Source organism: Bos indicus, chromosome 7 (genome assembly GCF_029378745.1).
Source record: "Bos indicus isolate NIAB-ARS_2022 breed Sahiwal x Tharparkar chromosome 7, NIAB-ARS_B.indTharparkar_mat_pri_1.0, whole genome shotgun sequence".
Classification (NCBI taxonomy): domain Eukaryota; kingdom Metazoa; phylum Chordata; class Mammalia; order Artiodactyla; family Bovidae; genus Bos; species Bos indicus.
The window spans coordinates 65262349-65277335 of NC_091766.1; the positions used below are offsets into that span (position 1 = coordinate 65262349).

The 14987-nt window shown below is 45.8% G+C and overlaps 1 protein-coding gene across 1 annotated transcript in view; it reads left to right on the forward strand.

Moving 5' to 3' along the window:
- Window positions 1–14987, forward strand: part of GALNT10 (polypeptide N-acetylgalactosaminyltransferase 10) — a 225420-nt gene that overhangs the window by 88081 nt on the left and 122352 nt on the right. The window contains exons 2-3 of the mRNA XM_070793891.1: window positions 11075–11177; window positions 14387–14525. Coding sequence (XP_070649992.1) covers window positions 11075–11177; window positions 14387–14525 — 242 coding nt within the window. The remainder of the gene's footprint in view (window positions 1–11074; window positions 11178–14386; window positions 14526–14987) is intronic.

Here is a 14987-nt window from a genome sequence, read left to right on the forward strand (position 1 = left end):
GCAAACTCTGGGAGATACAGAAGGACAGGGAAACCTGGCCTGTTGCAGTCCATGGGGTCTCAAAGAGTTGGATACAACTTAGCGACTAAACATTGTTTTACTTGGGGAGTCAGCCCTAATTCCTGGCTAACGGGAATGTGTTTGCAGCCATTTTTCAATCCCTGGAAGGGTTAGAACTTGCCTTCTGTTCAGTTTACCAATTTTGCCTTCCTTTCTCTTCACCCAACTCCATCCACTCTGCAGAGCAATGTAATGACCCTCTCTTATGCTCTACTCACCGAGCCTCTGAGAAGAGCACTTTTTAGAGGGCTGCCTGTGGTTGTTCAAGACGCCTGGTGAACAGGGCACAGAAGGATGATTCACTGTGTACATTGTGCTTTCCTGAGAGCCGACCATCCTCCCTGCATCTTCTAAGCTCAAGGATGCAGGAAGCAGCAGGCCAGTGTGTAGTAGGAACTATTAGCTGCGATAATGACATGCATGGGGTGACTGGCAGTTTGCAGAACACTTTTCATATCGTTTTTCCTTTCCAAGCCTCAGTTTTGCCATCTACAAAGTGGATGTAATGACAATAATAATACAGTAAAGTCTCATCTTTCAAAAGGGTTCAGTTCAGTCACTCAGTTGTATCCGACTCTTTGTGACCCCATAGACTGAAGCATGCCGGGCCTCCCTGTCCATTACCAACTCCTGGAGCTTGCTTAGACTCATGTCAATGGAGTCGGTGATGCCATCCAACCATCTTATCCCCTGTTGTCGCTTTCTCCTCCAGCCTTCAATCTTTCCCAGCATCAGGGTCTTTTCCAGTGAGTCAGTTCTTCACATCAGGTGGCCAAAGTATTGGAGCTTCAACTTCAGCACCAGTCCTTCCAATGAATATTCAGGACTGATTTCCTTTAGGATTTACTGGTTTGATCTCCTTGCAGCCCAAGGGACTCTCAAGAGTCTTCTCTAACACCACAGTTCAAAAGCATCAATTCTTCGGTGCTTAGCTTTCTTTATGGTCCAATTCTCACATCCATCCATGACTACTGGAAAAACCATAGCTTTGACTAGACTGGCCTTTGTCGGTAATATCTCTGCTTTTTAATATGCCGTCTAGGTTTATCATAGTTTTTCTTCCAAGGAGCAAGTGTCTTTTAATTTCATGGCTGCGGTCACCATCTGCAGTGATTTTGGAGGCCAAAAAAATATTCTGTCACTGTTTCCATTGTTTCCCCATCTATTTGCCATGAAGTGATGGGACCAGATGCCATGATCTTAGTTTTTTGAATGTTGAGTTTTAAGCCAAAAAAGGGTTAGGTTTTAATAAACTCATCACTTAAGGTGGAAATAACATAAAATCAGAATCACCCTTGACAATTGTCCATAGCATATAAAGATAAACCACCTCTCAAAAGCCCAATTTAGGCAGTTTCTCCTATAGTTTTAAAACCGATGACTTTTTCTCTGGTTGAAGTCATCTTGGTACCTTCTGAGGTAATGAAAATTCTTATCTCCCTGAGTAGATTCACTCAGCACCACTGTGCTCACAGTACCAGAGGCCAGAGAAAACTGGACTCCAGGGGACACCATCCAAGGAATAGGCTTGTTAAGTAGGGGGTCAGGAAGATGGTCAGCTTACCCAGTTAGGATTTCTTTCTTTCTTTTGGACCACATGTCACTGAATTCCCGAGGCTTTAAGTATATATATATATATATACATATATATATATATAATGATACAGGTTCCATTAGGTCTGATTTTCTAACTTGCTGTCTATGAAAAGAATTAAAACTTGAAAATAACGTGTAATGAAGCAGACACCAGGCTAGGTGAGGGGAGATCTGGACTCAAGACCCCAGCTCAGCCCTACCTATATTCATGGTATCGTGGGCCTATGGACCTTCAAGGTGAACTCATCACCCAAGTGTCCAAGTCTTCAGCCTACATTTCTTTACCACAGACTTGCAGGACCTTCATGACTCTTTTTTAAAAAAATACATATGTCCATCCCTGCTTCTACCTTCCTGCCTAAGCTGTCAGCATCTCTGCCTACAGTGTGATGACAGTCTCCTCCCTGGGTGCCACCCTCCCCCTTGGCTGCTAGAGGGCTTTCCAAATGCACCCTGATCTTGCTGCCTCCTTCTGTAAAATACTTAATTTCCAAATGCTTCTGGGGAAGACAGAATCCTCCTTCCTGCCCCTCTCATCCCCACCAGGCTTCCACTCTTCCTCTGTGCAACACATACCCTGATCTTCTTTTAGTCCCTCCTGTGTTTCATATTTACCTGGCCACAGGGTCTCTGCACACCCACTGCCTGAAAGCCTCTGCTCTCTTCTCTCTGCTGAGTTAATCCTGCTTATACTCCATCCGTTTCCTCAGGGAAGCCTTTCCTGACTTTGCAGTCTGGATAAGACCCTCCTTATCTGATCTGAAAGAAATGGACTCTCTTTGCACCCTATATCCTTCTTTTCTGCACAGGCCACTGTAGCTATTTAAATTTTTTTGTGGTGTGGATTAAAGTCTGTGTTCCCTGTGGCCCCACATATTACTGTAAGTTCTATGAGAGCAGGGCCCTTATCTGTCTTGCTCACAAGTGTATTCTTTATATATAGCACAGAGCCTGGCATGTGCTTGTATTCATCAAACATTTAAGTAAATGGATGGATGGATGGGTGAGAGACCCAAATGAATATTAGCAAATTATCAGAGTGTTGTTATTTGTTTTCCCAGCGATTAACCCTTTGGAAACTTCCTCTGAAGGATATGATACAAGTTGCAATCTTTCTTTTAGAATGAAAGAGAAAAGTTACTGGAGTTTCCATGTGCCCTTTAGGTAATAGATATTATGAAGTATCTTGGCTCTTTTCTCTCTGCTATTTAAAAAGTCTTTTAATGAGCTTTCACACCCTCCATAGCAAATGACCTTTTCTAGAGCCATGGGTACAAAACAAAAGGGTGAATTAGATGGGGAGAATGCTTCTGCCCTTGGGAGTACAGGGTCAGCCTTTTAAACACCACGGTTCCTGTTGGTGAATGACCTTGCCCTCTTAGGGAATGGGGCCCCAATCCAGATTTTAGATTCTGACATCCTGGTGTTAGGACCACAGGGTTATTGGAGCCAGGAAAATTGCACACCCGATTACTGGGTGGAACAGCAGGATCACCTGACGTGGCCAACTTGATCTCGTGGTTGCTGGGTTATAGTGTCTCCATCCGTTCATAAACAGCACCCTTTAGGAGTGATTGCTTTCTCATACTTCCTGGGCCTGGTTGTAGTGAAAGGTAGATTTTCTCAGAACAGCAGCTACTAGGTAAGGGCTGGGGCTAGGTCAGCTCATTTCAGTCTGTCTTGTGGAATGTCTAAGAGTGGTCCTCAGCCTACAGTGAGGGTACATTTCCTCTGAAAACAAAATCATCTTTCTCTATGCATTTCTCCCAGGTAGAGAGGGATTCTGAGATTAACAGGTGGATAGGTGGTAGCATATTTTATTATTGTTCCTTGCTCAAAGACCTTTGGTGGCTCCCATCTGCCAAACAGCTCAAATATAAGGCCCTCAGATTCTGGTCCAGACTAACCCTAACTGCCTCTCTTTTTTCCTGACTCTCATATCCCACTCCCACCGGCCAAATCAGGGTCCTTGCCATTAAGGAAACAGGCCCCTTGCTTTCTAACCTCCACCTCTGCACGTGCTTCCCCTCCAGCTGGACTCTGTCCTCCCACTGCTGCCAGTCAGAATCTTACCCGTCCTATTAGGCAACTTTCAATTTTTGCAGGAATTTTTCCCTGATGGTCTTAGATGGAATTTAACCTTTGGCTCTTGTAAATACCGATAGAATTCATCTGTACAACTTCAAGGGCACTCACATGACAGTGTAGTGTGCTTTTTCCTTTCTTATATTCATCCTATTTGTTGAGGCTAAGAATGATCCTAATTCTCTTTATTTCCCCCACAGTTCTTTGGACATAGTAGGTCCTTAATTCTTCCATGGAGTCATCCTGTTTTATGAGATGAATGAAGAAATATAAACAATTCAGCTTATGTCCCTTATGTCCTCAAGACTCATGAAGAAAGTACATTTATCCAGTTGTCCGAACTCCCTTGCTTAGAGTCACTTTATGCTTTTGGATAAATGAAGTCATACCTGGCCCTCTTTGAAGGATAACCTTGAAGACAGCCTTGAAGAGAATGCTCTGCTGTGTGTGTGTGTGTGTGTGAAGGTTATTAGAATAATCTACTTAGCAGATAAACAAATGTTTGGAATTATATAGAGTCATTTAAGCCTCAGAGCAAATCATTTCGGCGCCTTTGTAGGGTTATTTGAGAAGGAGGTTGCAAGCGAGGAAACTCTCCTACAATTTGCAGCAGAATCTAATCCATTGTAGTCTTCAGACCCTGGATGAAGCAAATGCCCTGCTCAGTTTTCCTTTCAGCATTGCTGTTTTTGAGCACACAACTCTTTTTCCATTGTTTTGAAGACACCAACCAGCTGGGCCAGAGACATAAGCGTCCTCTCTGAGCGGGAGTTGCCGAGTCTGCAGGGTCAGGATTAGAGTATGTGCTTTAACAGACCTTTCTCCATGGGCAGGATACACTTGGCTCACTTCACCACCTTTCTTCCCACCCTCCAAAGGATGCCAGGCACACTAAGTAGTGATTAAACAAAAGATTAAAATTCCATTTGTGTGTGTGTGTGTGTGGCTGTTTGAACACTAATCGATTCTTTCAGTGGAATGTTAAGTAAAAGCACACAGCTACCAGAAGCAGTTATTTAGAGCAGCCAGTCAAAATCCAGTTCCAATTTATTGTTTAATGTGATTTCCCCAATCATTCTGCCAGCCTCCTCCACACACTCCCCCTCACCGTCCTTGCCCTCTGCTCCTTCCCAACCCTTCTGCTTCCTGTAGCAAAAGGATATCTAGAAATATTGGGGAAGGAAAGTAGCAGAAGATGGTTGCTGAAGGAAAATAATCACAGCTTTTATAGACAAACCTGTGAGTCTGTAGAATGAAAATTGCCTCTGGACTGAAATCCGGACTACCTTTTTGCATAACATTAAGTGATGGCTTTGCATAAGAATCGCTCTCTTTTAAGAAACAGTTAGCGTTTTTTTTTCTGGTTGTGAAAGGTCTGTTTCTGTTGTAGAATGCCACTATTAACTAAGAACTTTCTTCTTTCCTCAAGAACAGTGAGTTTCCACATGGGCACATGACCTCCTGTTAATGAGGAAATTCTCTAAATCCTGTTATCAGCAGTAGCCAGTTGAATTGGCTCAGGTGTTCAACAGGTTTCCTCTGCAGGGCTCACAGTTTTATTATTAGATTCCCACCCCTGCCCTTTCTCCCCCAGACATGGCCATCACATACATCAGATCATAAACTTTCTCCGGAAATAACCTATTAATAGTTGCACTCCTTTACCAAGGGGGCCTAACTTTATGCCAGATACTGAGCTTGATGTGTTGTGTGGATGAGCTCAGTTCATTCTCTCAACAACCTGCACATTATTCTGATAGTTTTCCCTATTAACCAATCCAGCAAACTGGGGTCCATCTGCCCAGGGAGTAAAACCTAGGTTTTTCCAACTCTGGAGTCAGAATGCTCTGAGTCATCCAACTAGACTTCCTGCCCCATTGATGAGCAATCATTCATGCAGTCATACACCTGATACTTTCTGAGGGCCTAGGTATTGACCTAGGAAAACACAGTGACAAATCAAAACAGCCATGCCCCTGCCTTCACGGAGCTCACAGTCTAACCCATGGAGAGAACAGCCAGATCTGGTTTGATCTTTGGGGCTGACAAACTATGGGGTTTGGGGCAACTCTGTTCTACTCTTTTAGCCTCGGGTTTCATAACTGAGTGAGACAGCTGGATTTTGGCAAGTGGCTTTCCACCTTTACTGTGAATTACATGGAGATGTGTTTAAAGATCCATTGCTTCCTGGCCTCCTATGCTCAGATACTTTGATTTCATAGGTTCAGGGTGGGGTCCAGGAAATTTTGTATATAATGAGGGCTCAGGTCCCCAAAGAACCATCCTTTGAGAGCAACTGATCTGTCTCTAAACCCATTAGCACCTGCACGGGATCTGTGTTGTCACACCTGTGTTCACAGTGCTTACCACAGTGCCCGGCACAAATATTTAGCAATAGTTGGAATGATCTATCTGTGGGTTTCTATGGGTGGATGTCAGAGACTTCTGATCACAATTTTCATTAAGGTTTCTGGATAAGATTCTAAGGGCCTCCTGGGCTCAGAATACTCGGTGGTTTTAGGATTGAAACCAACTCCTTCTTTGACCAAAAGCTTAGACCTATTATGGGAAATCTTTTTAACATGTATAGTTAAAAAAAAAAAAAAAAACATGGGCTTCTCTGGTAGCTCAGCTGGTAAAGAATCTGCCTGCAATGTGGAAAACCAGAGTTTGATCCCTGGGTTGGGAAGATCCCCTGGAGAAGCAAAAGGCTACTCACTCCAGTATTGTGGCCTGGAGAATTCCATGGACTTTATAGCCCACGGATTCTCGAAGAGTCGGACACAGCTGATCAACTTTCACTTTCACTTTTCTTTCACTTTCATAGTAAAATTTGAGTCCTGTATCAAGATGATTTGATCAGATGTCAATTTATAGTAGATCCTTAAAATCCGAAGGCTATCCACGTTCTATGTGTAAATTTTGAACATGCTTCCAATACACAGTTTGTGATTTTCTGGTTCACTTGAAAGTACTTTTTGGGCAGGTTTTCCAGGTAGGAAAATGAAACTTGTCCAGGACCATGCTGCAAGCTCTCTCCACTAAAATCCAGTGTGGGAATGAAAGAACGTGGCTTTTATCCTCTGGCTTACTTATGTGCCCTTGGTTGGGTGGTTTGGTCTCTTTGGACCTCAGTTTTCCCACCTATAAGATAGAAAAAAGGTGGACTTACTGTTTCTGAGAGGCTGCATAGCTTGGATACTTGAGAACGTCCTTGTAACTACATGTTTAACTTGCCGAAGTGCCTCTGTGGGCAAGCTCCAAAGTCCTCTTAGTTTAGGGAAGAAGTAAAAACTAATGCTTCCCTGGTGACTCAGCCAGCGAAAAATCCACCTATAATGCAGGAGTCCCAGGTTCAATCCCTGAGTCTGGAAGATCCCCTGGAGAAGTGAATGGCAACCCACTCCAGTATTCTTGCCTGGAGAATTCCATGGACAGAAGAGCCTGGCAGGCTACAGTCCATGGGCTTGCAAAGAGTTGGACATGACTGACTGTCACTTATCATCTAAGAACTGAGACCACCTAAAAAAGGCCATCTCTGGAGATCATTCCAGAGGGGCATGCATCATTAAGGCAAAGGCAGTGAGGTGGTAGAGGCTGTTAAGCATGAAACTCCCAGAATTTTGGAACCTTAATTCTGTACCCTGTCAGTTCCGCAGTTCACTGTTCATTCTGATGAGATTCAGGGGAGTTGATCTCTGTGCAGTCACAGCTGTGAGATTCAGCTCCGTGCCCCATTCCCAGGAACATGAGAAGACATCCACAAACATATAGATGAGACAGTGTCCTTTCCAGAATCTTAAACTCTTGAAATGTCTTTGCAAAGGTCACCTCACCTTTGCTACTCAAAATGTTTTTCGGGGATCAGCAGCATCACCTAGGAGCTTGTTAGAAATGCAGAGTCTCAGGCCCAGCCCAGACCTCGTGTATCAGAATCCATATTTAACAAGATACTCATGTGATTATACTGCACAGGAAAATTTGAGAAGCGCTAGCCCTAACTCCAATACTTTGGCCACCTGATGCAAATAACTAATTCATTGGAAAAGACCCTGATACTGAGAAAGATTGAAGGCAGGAGAAGGGGACGACAGAGGATGAGATGGTTAGATGGCATCATTGAACTCTATGGACATGAGTTTGAAGCTCCAGGAGTTGGTGATGGACAAGGAAGCCTGGCGTGCTGCAGTCTTTGGGGTCACAAAGAGTCAGACATCACCAAGCGATTGAACTGAACTGAGCCCTAACTCTGTGTTCGACTCCCCTCCTTCACATCCTGATGAACAAGCATCCTGTTCCTGGCCTCCCCTAACATCTTCTTCCAAGTGGGCCTATTTCATCTTAAGACCAGCCCACCTTTTGGAATTCCTTCTGTGTTTTCAGCTAACCCATCAGGCATTCAATAACTTCTGCCCTTGGCTCTCACACTAGCCTCAGGGCCTCATAGAACAAGATAAACTCTCCCGTGTTTCCCATGGCTTCTCATCTCCAAATTCTCATAGAACACAGTTTCTAATCTTCCTCATGCATATCTGTATGTGGCAGCCCATTGCAAACTTACTGCAGCCAGGAAAATAACACAAATGAGGGATGAGAGCCAGGTCACATCACAGAGTCTTTGTGATCCCATGAACTGTAGCCCACCCACCAGGCTCCTGTGTCCATGGAATTTTCTAGGCAAGAATACTGAAGTGGGTTTCCATTTCCTCCAGGGAATCTTCCTGACCCAGAGATGAAACTCACATCTCCTACTTTGGCAGGCGAATTCTTTACCACTGAGCCCCCTGGGAAGCCCTATTTCCCCACCCCGCCCCAACACTGGCAGTTAAAAAAAATCCTCAAAAACCACCAGATTGTGTTTGCCAGTGACCACATCTAAGATTTTTTGTGACCTTCACTGATGAATATCTGCTCAACTAGGATACAATAGCCCAGGTATGGTTTGACCAGCACAGACCAAGCAGGTTTATGACGTCCTGAATTCTAGACCAGTAGTTCTCAAATGGGAGTGTGCATCAGAATCTCTTTGAGGACTTGTTAAAACCCAAGTCTCTGGGCCCCATACCCAGTTTCTGCTGCTGCTTCCTGGATGGGGCTCATTTCTGACGAGTTCCCAGCTGCTGTGAGTGCTGCTGGTTCACATTGTAAGAACCACTTTAGATTGGTTCCTCCTATTAAGACAGCCTGGGTTTGCAGAACCTCTTTAGTTCCACCAGTGACCTAACATAGTCAGTGAAGTTCTCAGTCTTTGGGTAGCAGAAGAGGGAAAAGGAATTGGGAGGGAGGGCTGGAGGAAAGATTGCTAACCAACCCTTGACTGACCAATCCTGACGTCTAGAGGTAGAGTGCTTAACTTGGGCATATCCCCGTTCCATTCCAAGACTTAGTTTCCCTGTTTGTGAAATAGGGCAGTGGCCCAGATCAGTTTTTGAGTTGATGTGTTTGCTTGTGTGGAGATTTAATGGTCAGTTTGTTTTTAGCAGAGGACCTTTAGAAATGAAATCTCACATAGAACCCCAGTATAGAAAACAGACAGATGCATTGCTGGTCTGACTGAAGTGCAGGGGTCAAGTTCTTAGTCAGTCTCCACCTTCTCAAGGCAGCACCGAGGTGTCTCCTGCAGAATGTGGCTCAATACAGTTGAAACCCCCTGAAGGAACTTCCCACTCAGCTCCTGTGATTTCTAAGACCCTGAGAACCATTTGCAGGCACATGACCTTTGTTTTTGCAGTTTTCTTTCCCTCTCTGACCATGACATGTGGCATGTCCACTTTCAGAATTTTCTTCCTGCAAGTCAGGTCTGCAGGAGAGGGAGTGCCAAGGATTATTATCATTAGAGCTGTTGTAGGGATATTGAGCCCTTATGGAAAATGTGCTAATGCGAGGATCAGCCAGGGACTTAATAAACAGGCATGAGGGTGATTTTATTCCAGTGGCTTCTTGTTAGTGCTAATGTTCCAGCACACCATGCGTTCAGGGCCTTCATAGGTAATTATACAGGAAATAGGACTAGTGGATCCTGCACACCACAGTGGCATGAGCAGGTCTGTGGGTTTTTTTAAGGGCAAGGTGATGGGGAAAGCTGTTCTCATCTAGGTGAACACAGAAGATAGAAACAGCAGTGTGGAGCAGTGTCACCTTAGAAAGACTCTTACTGAGCCCTGGGGCCTGACTCTGGCATGGGAAAGCATCTGGCACCTTTTGATGACCCCAGAGGCTGGAATGCAACCTCTGGGAAACTGCTTCCTTAACAGGCCCACGAGGACAGACTCCCCTCCTGGAACACATAATAAATGTCTTCAGCTCCAGCCTCTGGGGGCCGCTCTCCTGTGCATTCCTGTTTTCTTTCAGTCATCCGAGCACTTGTTCAGACCTTCTACATACATCTGCCAGCTGCTTCCCGTCTCTGGGACCAGGCCTTCTTTGGGACTGCAGAGATGACTGTGACCCAGCTCCTCCTCCTGTGCTCCGTGCTCCTTGAGCCCAGCCCACTCTACCATGCTCCACCGCCCAGGGTGTGCGCTCTGCCAGCCTCTCATTTCAACTTATCTGAAGTCCAGCCCAAAGGCCCCAGTGTCCGTGAACCCTTCCCCACTTCTCCCGGGTGGAAGTGAAGTCCTCTAGCTCTTTCTCGGAACCTCTCATCCCAGGTCCATTTCCTCTGCCTCATCCAGTGCAGAGCCACTAGGCAGCTGTGGTTCTTAAGCACTTGGAAGGAGGCTGAACTGAGATGCCCACAAGTGTGACATACACACTGGATTTTGAAGACTCAGTGCACACACAAAAAGGAACATAGACTTAACCTCAACATTTGCTTCCACTGCCTGTTGAAATGGTCTTACTTTAGATCAGTGGTCCCCAACCTTTTTGGCACCAGGGACCAATTTCATGGAAGACAGTTTTGCCACAGTTTTGGGAACTCCTGCTTTTGATGGAGTATATGAAGCTAAATGAAATACATTGTCAAAACTCACTTCACCTGGTTTAAAAAAGTAGCGTTACATATGTGGCTCATCTTGGTAGCTTACATTATATTTCTGCTAGACAGTGTCATACCTACCACCTTCTCTCTTCTGTAAAAGGAGTGTCTGTCCATCTGCCTTCTCTCCCACGGGTTTGTCAGTTCCCGGAGGGTGGGCACTGTGTGTCATCTTTCTGAACTTTGCACACCTAGCTGGCACAGGTGGGCAGGAGTAACCAAGTTCTGAGGGAATTAATAAATGAACCACTGATGGCAGACATTCATCCCTTAGGCCATGTACTTGCTGGGTCTCTTTGTTATTAAACGTATTTTCCCTTTTCCTCTTTTTCATAGTTTTTGTCTTTTTTTAAGGGCTCACACAATCAACCAAAGAAGAGCTTTTTCTTTGGAGATAGGCAGAAACTGAAGGACTGGCACGACAAAGAAGCCATCAAGAGGGATGCTCAGCGTGTAGGTATGAAGGGCAGGGCGTCCACGGGTGGGTCCCCTGGAGAGTGCTTGCACGTGTGTGTGTGTGTGTGTGTGTGTGTGTGTGTGTGTGTGTGTGTGTGTTTTATGGGAGCATCTAGACCTCCTGTTGACTCCTTGTCCATTTGCCATTATCCCTTCCCCTGGTTCCCAGGGCCAGCCCTCTCCCCTCCTTCACCTGTTAGCTGACCCCTTTCTCCATTCATGTCATCAGATCCACTGCTTTCAGCCCTTTGCCCTGAAACCCTATGGTGATAGAAAATGTCTCCCTCCTGGAAGATATGTTACCACTAAAAAGAGGAGCAGTAAGAATAAGAACCCACATTTACTGAACACCAACAGCGAAAAGGCCCACGATCCACACTTTGCACATTTTCTTGATGAAACCCCTAACCAACCTTTGTAGCTCATTTGATGAGAAGGAACCTGGAGCTCACAGAGGTGGGGTAATTTACCTGCAGACATACAATGAGAAAGAGGCAAGCTTGAGACTTGAACCTGGTCTGGAAGGCTGAGTTGATCCCTCCCCAACATCACAGCCACAGGGCTGAGTGAAACTAGTGGGCTTCTGCTGAAGCTTTCTTCACCTGATTAGCCTTTGGAACAGCTCCTGTTCCGCTGCAGACTTGGAATGGGTGAGGTATATAGAAATCATGTGGAGAGTCATCTCCAAAGGGCCTGCCTAGGAGCCAGGAGAGCAGCTCTGATGCTACCTACCACCCATCTGACCCTCAGGTAAATTCCAGACTCCTGGAGCCTCGGTTTCCCCTCTGTCCTCAGGGCTCATGCTTCCTGCTTTGATAACCAAAGAGTACTTTTGTGAAGGTGACAAATAAAGTATAGCTTTATAATACTGGAAAGAAATATAAGGGATTTGTATTTTCATTTTGGTATCAGAGGTACCCAGCACTATTGATTTTCTTTTTTAAAATGTTACACTGTGACAAAACCAGATTACAAGAAGCTCTGAATACAGCTGACATAGTAACTGGTGGTCAGGGAAATCCAAAGACACATCTGCCAATGATTTAGAATGAAGGGTTGGAATGCTGCTTAGATTAAGAAAGGAAACATTTGAAAAGAGCTAATTTCCCAGGCACTTATACCAGAATTATTAGAACGTTGGGCTAACTAGCCAGAAAAGAGTAAGCAGTGGTGACATTATTAAGAATAATAGTAACCAGCCCAGGTTGAACACTCACTGTGTGCCGGGCATCTTGCTCTGCTGCTGCTGCTGCTGCTAAGTCACTTCAGTTGTGTCCGACTCTGTGCGACCCCATAGACGGCAGCCCACCAGGCTCCCCCATCCCTGGGATTCTCCAGGCAAGAACCCTGGAGTGGGTTGCCATTTCCTTCTCCAATGCATGAAAGTGAAAAGTGAAAGTGAAGTCACTCAGTTGTGTCTGACACTCAGAGACCCCATGGACTGCAGCCTTCCAGGCTCCTCCATCCATGGGATTTTCCAGACAAGAGTACTGGAGTGGGGTGCCACTGCCTTCTCTGTCTTCCCCTGCATTCCCCCCTTAATCATCACACTGAACCTTTTCATCCCAATGAACACTAAGGGAAAAACCCAAGACACAGAAAAGCTGAAGGCTCTCCCAAGATGACAGGCAGGAGCAGCAGGGCTGGGCTTCAAACTCCACTCAATGCAGCTCCAGGGCCTGAACTTGGAATCATTCCCCTGCACTGCCCCCTCCACCAGAGCTTCCCTCCCCGCCCAAACAGATGCTTCTGCCCTTCTTTGTCTGCCTGCAGCATCTGTGTCCCTTGTGGGATCATGCTGGGCACTGGCCAGCAGTGTCTTATCCCAGAGCCATGCAAGTTACAGGCAGCAGAGTCTCTCCATCGTCGGGCTGGATCAGAGCAGGCACCGCCCCAGGCTCCACCTCTCTACTTGCACCTTCTCATCATGCTGATGTTGACATCATTTACTTTGCAAAGTAAATGGGGTGTTGCTCAGGCCACGGGCTCCAAAAGATGAGGTGATTTTCAGTTAGCTGATTCTGTTACCATTTCTTCCACACTGTCGCCAATGGCAGGTGCTTGGTCTATTATTGCAGGGGTTAGGGGACATCAGCACATACCATCTGCACCCCGGAAACCCAGAAAGTAATTTCCTGGAGCATCAGGGACTCTTTCCCCAGATGGCTTGTACAGAGAAAGGAAAGCTGGCACTGGATCCACCCAGATCCCAGACTAAGAGCCACACTTTTCAGGCAGTTCAGGCCTAGGCAAGGCAGATTGTCATTAGTTTGCTGGCTTAAAAAAAATCAAAGCATCTTTGATCATTTGTGGCAATTTTGATTTACATGTAAAGTTCGAGTCGCCTGGAGAGGAATCACAGAATTTCTTCACATGGTTAATAGGGTTTATCTTTACCGAAAGCTCTTGGGTGTACAGCCTCTCATTTGACTTTCTCAGGATGGTATGGGTACCAGATAAGAACAAGCTACAGTTCATAGAGCTAGTGTGACTGGCCCAAGGTTGGTCAGCTCCTAGGCAGGTGACCTGGCCTCCCATCCAGGTGGGCGGACTTCAGGGTCAGGGATGTTTGGGGCTCCTGGTAGAGGGTGGGAAAGCATGGAGCCCAGAGACCTACTTTTATAACCTTTCTGAGTCCTGGTTTTCCTTTTTTATTGCATAATTTTATTTACTTATTATTTTTGGCTGCACTGGGTCTTTGTTGCCATACTGGACCCTCTCCAGCTGTGGCGAGTGGGGACTGCCTTCCAGTTGCAGTGTGTGGGCTTCTCGTTGCGGTGGCTTCTCCGGCTATGGAGCCCTGGCTCTAGAGCACGCTGGCTTCAGCAATTGTGGCATGCAGGTCCAGTCACCCCATGGCATGTGGGATCCTCCTGGACCAGGGATCAAACCTATGACCCTTGCATTGGCGGGTGGACTCCTTACCACTGACCCACCAGGGAAGTCCCAAGTCCCGGCTTTTCTCTCTGTAGAAAGAGGGCTCACGTGTCCACCCTGACAGCCTGTTGTGGAAGTTACAGGAGAACGGAGCTGCAGTGCATGACACAGCCATGGCTGAGTCTCATTCCCTTTCCCTCTTTAGCCCTGCAGAATCCAGAGAAACACTCTGTAGCAAGTGTAAAGTCTTTTCTTGGTGATTTAAGCACGTTTTTCCTCTTCCCTTTCCCACTGCATTTAATTGGCAACCCGGATTTTGCTGTTTGCTCCTAGGAGACGGAGAACAAGGGAAGCCCTTCCCGTTGACCTATGCTGAGCGAGTGGACCAGGCGTACCGAGAAAATGGATTTAACATTTACGTCAGTGATAAAATCTCCCTGAATCGCTCTCTCCCTGACATTCGGCACCCAAAGTGAGTGTAACTTCTCTCATCTTCTGGGATCTAAGGATTTTTGCCCTTGACTCTCGTTGAGGATTGAAGAAACAGGTCCATAAAGCACTGCTGGAGGAGATTCCCTCTGTTATCCAGGGCCTTTGTGTACAGGTTCCTGTGAGCACATTCTCCTAGAATTTAGAGCTGGCATGGCCAAGGGAACGGTATTGTCTCCCCTAAAGAGTTGGTCTCCTTCCTCTATTCATGCAGTGGAAACCAGGATCTCTGTATTTCCTCTTTGGAGTCTGGCCCACACGGAAGTCCAGACCTCAATTTGCAAGACAAGTGCAACAACAGTTTCAACCCTCCCTTGCTCCACCTTCTGTGTGTGACATTTTTATTTCTTTTTTTTTTTTTTTTTTTAACTCTTTATTTTAGCTATCCTGTGCACTTTTATGTATGTGTCTTGGTTATGTGAAGTCTCTCAGTCGTGTCCGACTC